Source organism: Cariama cristata, unplaced genomic scaffold (genome assembly GCF_000690535.1).
Source record: "Cariama cristata isolate BGI_N322 unplaced genomic scaffold, ASM69053v1 scaffold24669, whole genome shotgun sequence".
In the NCBI taxonomy this organism is placed as follows: Eukaryota; Metazoa; Chordata; class Aves; order Cariamiformes; family Cariamidae; genus Cariama; species Cariama cristata.
Genome location: NW_009635560.1, coordinates 1 through 4,851, shown reverse-complemented (window position 1 = coordinate 4,851; position 4,851 = coordinate 1). Strand labels below are relative to the sequence as shown.

The 4,851-nt window shown below is 59.2% G+C and overlaps 1 protein-coding gene across 1 annotated transcript; it reads right to left on the bottom strand.

The window, feature by feature from the left end:
- Positions 1-4,156: 4,156 nt before the first annotated feature.
- LOC104167362 (synaptogyrin-3-like) lies at positions 4,157-4,397 on the bottom strand (the record flags this gene model as incomplete). Its single annotated transcript, XM_009707602.1, has 1 exon — positions 4,157-4,397. A coding segment is annotated over one exon (241 nt), but the record flags the coding sequence as incomplete, so codon positions are not given.
- Positions 4,398-4,851: the final 454 nt, after the last annotated feature.

Sequence of the window (4,851 nt, the reverse complement as noted above, 5' to 3'; positions counted from 1 at the left end):
GAGCGGCTCCCAACAGCTTAATTTGCAGCCATGCTGTGGGGAGCCGAGGGATGCTCAGGGGCGAGCTCTGGGGCCACGCAGGTCTGGCACCGAGGGACCCAGGGCTCTCCAGCAGGACGGGGCTGTGTCACTGCGGTGTAGAGGCTGAAGCTGTTCGGGAGGACTGTTTCTTTGTCTAACGCTCGACGTAGTGCAGTTCATCCTCCCTCGTACGCCCTGGGCAGGACACTACCACAGAGCAGGAGTCACGGCCGCGCCACGGGGGCTGCCCACTGACCTGCGCCATACAGCCCCATCCATCGCTGGTGTCTCCTAAGGGTTTCCAAGAGTTAAAATGACATCATGCACATCTCCGAACGACCGAACGTACACCGGCTGCGCTGGGTATTGCAGCTACCGACTTCCTCTGCAATATCGAGATAGGCGAGACGCTGACCTTCCCGGTGCTAAACCCATCACCTTCTTCAGCCAGAAACCTCTCACTGGGATCGCGTCTGCTGCCACCCATGCGGACTTGCCGGAGGTTTCAGGACGCAGCGACAAGCCTTTCCCCTCCACATCCAGCTCTGAGAAGAAGGAGGATTCCCTCCAGCGCCCTGGGGAAGGCAGGTATCGCTGCCAACGGAGGAGACGGGGTCAGGCATGGAGAGCATCTCCCGAAACACACGCCAGGCGTTGTCAGAGGCTCGGAGGACTGACACACGCCCGCGTGCGAGGCCAGACCTCCCAGGGAGCTCTCTGGGAACTATTTTTGTTTCTGTATCAGCGCCTATTTTCATTCGTGATCATGTTCACCTTCTGCTAGCACTCCTTCGAGACGAGGCTTCGCACCCGGTAACGCGGATCAGACACGCAGCTGACTCCCCTGGCTCCCGGTGCCTCACCGGGAACACGGCTCTGCCCTCACCCGCCACCCGCGGTCCCGGTCCGGCGGAGGGGCTGGCAGTGCCTGCTCCCAGCCCCGGTGCATTTACAGCATCAGGTGTCAGCAGGTGTTTTGGAGGTGTCTGTTGTTACCCACAAATTTTAAAACCTGACGAGGAGGGCTGAGCTGCCAGTGGCGTGGCGAGGCCACGTGTGCCGGTCCCAATTCCAGCTGGGAACGGGCACGGTCACAGCTCTGCACCCTCCGTCACGCCGGGGAAAAGGAGAATCCCAGGAAGCACTGCAGGAGCCAGTCGATAATTATCATTTTAGGATCTGCAGACAACAGAGTGCAAACACCGGGAAAGACACGTTACAGCCATCATTACAGCCTGGTCCCAAGCAAGCGCCCGTCTACAGGAGCAGCTGTAAGAGCAGATGGAAGAGAAAGTCGTAAATGCCGTTTGCACAGCGCGGTGGCCCTGCCTGCGCTCCCAGCCGGCTCGGTGGCTCTGATCTGCCACCGATCCCATGCACAAGTCCTCTTCCCTTCAAGCGAAAGCAAGCTGTGGGTGAACGCTGTCACCAAGTCCCCCCACAACCTCACGGACAGCAATTCCACCGACATCTGCTTCGCCGGCAGCCGGCATCAGGCTCCTGGGTGACCCGGGCAAAGGGCCCGAAAGGACCCGCTTTGCTCAACACCCCCCCCACACCACCCCCTTTGCAATGCTCCCTCCTCTTCCTCACCTGGTTCTTTCCCCGAGGCATTTTCAGCTTTTATACCAAGCAATAATGCAGAGATCACACATGGAGAGAAAGGACGAAACAGTCGCAAGGAAGCAAGAGGAAACCAAGCATCCCATCCTTGGTGGGGAGGAGAAAAGAAGGGGACAGCGTAAGAGGGGACGTCTCCAGGGGTTACGAACGTGGAGGTCGTTACACAAGGCAAGTGACGGGGTCAGCTCTGCCTCCTGGCAGGGTCGGTGCCTGAGGCTGCCGGCAGCAGGGCAGGGGGGTACGGGGGGGCTGTGATCTCTGCAGCTGCGGAGGGTTCACGTGCCAAGGAAACCCTGCAATTCACGGGGTCTGCTCGTATCGACGCTTATTCTGGGAGCAACCAACCGCCTGGCATTTCTGTGGGAGCGGGTGTAGAGGCTACGGCAGCAGGGCTGTGAGAAAGGTTTGGGGCACCCATAATTTTAGAAAAGTGAAGGCACAGCAATAGGAACGGGATGAAATACACTGGGCAGGAACCCGCCCGGACATCGCCCAGGGAAATGAAGGCATTGCTTGCCCGGGCAGCAGAAGGGTGCTCGGCCCACCCAGGCACCACGCAGCTTTTTTTTCACTGCTGGAATCGCTGCAGGATTTGGGTGGGAAGGGACAGCCGGGCACCACGTTGTCCAACCCACCGCTCCAAGCGGGGTCAGACGGGGAGGGGAAGGACCAGGCTGACCGATTCCTCCTGCATCCTCCCCCGGGAGCCAACGGGGAACCGCTCGTCAGCAGCACCGCGCCGAATCTGGGCTTAGGAGATGTGAAAATCCGAACCGGGGTAGATGTGTTCCCCTGCGACAACGGACTTCGTTACAAGAGTCCCGGACAAGGCTCCCGTTTATACCGGCACCAAGCTGGATCGCAGCACAGCGTTTGCTAGGCTCCTGCGGGACACGGTTCGTTAACTGGGGGGAGCGGAGACTGCACAAGAGCCGCGGGAAAGGGAAGGAGCTGCGGGCGTAGGAGCAGACGGACCAGGCAGCTGTAACAGAGGCAACGCCAGGCTGGAGGGGAGCTACGGCAGACCCCGCTTTGCAGACCCCAAAAGGTGACGCTGTGTCGGTCACTGGCTCCTGTCCACACAGAAGAGATTTATTTGTTTTACCAGCAAGGAAGCAGCTTGGCTGTTTTCTACCAAGAAGCCCGCAGAAGGGATGGCCCGAGGGAGCAGGACATCTCCGTGCGGACACAGGCTGCGGGCACGGCGCACCCGGAGCACCCCATCGATGCTGGGGTGATAAAAGGTCAGCCCTGGCAGCACAGCTGCACTGGGGGGATTTACCAGCGCAGACCCCTGGGGCAATGCTGCAGCCTGGCCCCAGGGCAGAGCACAACGCCTGCACGGCAGAGGCTTTGCCAGGCAGAACCCGTCTTCTCCAGCTCGCCGCCGAAGCCCGTGAACGCGCATGCAATGCACGACAAATACAAAAGAGAAATGAGGCAGAGATTGAGCGCGGTACCATTTCACACATGCCTGGCAGGGGAGAGAACGGCTGTTAGGAGGTGGAAGGCAGGGAGGATCACAGCCTCGCACCGCGACGCGCAGCATCAGCCAGAAGATGGATGCGGTGTTCTCCGTCCATTTGAATCGAAGGGTTGGAGGCACCGAGCCCCACGGAAAGGGCTGTAAATATCACCTAATGAGGGCTGGACGCTGGTGCTCTAGCACCATGGAAATGAGCTTGCCAGCAAGGAGAGAACATCCTTAACAACAGGCAAGCGCAGGGAGGCGATGATGGATGTCTTCATTTGGGACCAGAGAGCCACCAGCAACGCTTGCGCTGGATAAATCACCTCCAGACTTTGCTAACACAAGAGCCTGGAAATGCAGAACATCGGCTGCAGACTCAGCCGGGCAACTCCCACGGCAGGCCCGGAGCGGAGGATGGCCTCTCCTGGCTCGAGGCATCCCGCCTGCCCGTGTTTGCATGGATGAGCCTCAGGTCGAGGGGCTCAAGACGGCGCAGAAGATCTGTGCCAGCCCTTGGGAGCCCCGGACCCACCTGCACGCCGCAGCCCTGGAGGCAGCGAGGGATTACGGGGTTATGGATATGTAGAGAAGCATGTTCCTGCTTTGTTCCAAAACACACAGGCACAAAGCGAAAACAGCCCCAGATGTAACTGATGAAACGACATTTGCTTGAGCCAGAAGCAGATGTGGGAGGGTAAAACGCCCCGTCTGGTCTCTGAGATGCGACCACCAAGCCTCACTTCTCGGGGTGGCCTCACCAAACCCAGCTCAGCGAACGTCTCTGGTTGCAGAAGTGACACAGACGAGTGGGACACCCCGCTGTCCCCAAGGTGCCACACACCGGCATCCTCACTGCTCCCTCCGAGCTCACGGCTGGATGAGACAACCCATCTGCCACCCTTGTTCTCCCCGACCGAGGCACACGAGTGGGGGGAAGAGAGGGGAGGACTCAAGCGTGGAGCTGCAGGGCGCAGCACCGACCCCGTGCCGCCCATGGAGCCAGCATCGTCCTTCGCCAGCAGAGCGAAGCCAGAGACGTACCTGAAAAGCCGAGGTCCAGCAGGACGGCCCGTTTGCGGTCCTTCACGCTGCTGATCTGCTGGAAGTAGAGGTCCACGACAAAGAAGAAGATACAGCCAAAGAAGGCAATGATGCCAACGGCGATGCCGTAGCTGCAGGCACTCTCATTCTCATTGAAGATGCAGAGCAGCTCGGGGTTCTGGCTGTCCTTGTTCACGTAGCACTCGTTCACGATAGAGCCAAACACCACGATGGAGAAGATCTGCAGAAGGAAGAGAAAACACAACTCGCTGCTGTTTACATTTAACTCTGTTTTCCAACAGCAACATAATTGGATTCAATCCTGTCTTTGACTCCATGGCAACGTGGCATTTGTTAGACAGATCCCAACTCTCGCCTGGTTGGTGGCCCCACGCGATGGCCTGGTGGACGGTACTTAAGACCTCCTTCGCCGTGAGCGTCTCTGCCTTTCGGTGGCTTGGTTTGCAGAGTATTTTAAGAGATGTTATTCTCCAGTCAGGCTAGGGAGGGAACAAATGAAAAGATGGGCCGGGTCTCCGCACAGCCTTTCTGCTCGTGCTGCTCCCCGCTGTCGGGCTGTGCTCGAGAAACCCCTTGGGTCACTGCGGAGCCCGGAGAAATGAAGTTACGGAGGGTAAAACGGAGCTGCTGAGGAGGCCGACCTGGGGGAGGCCTGGCTGCCCGGTGGAGGGGGG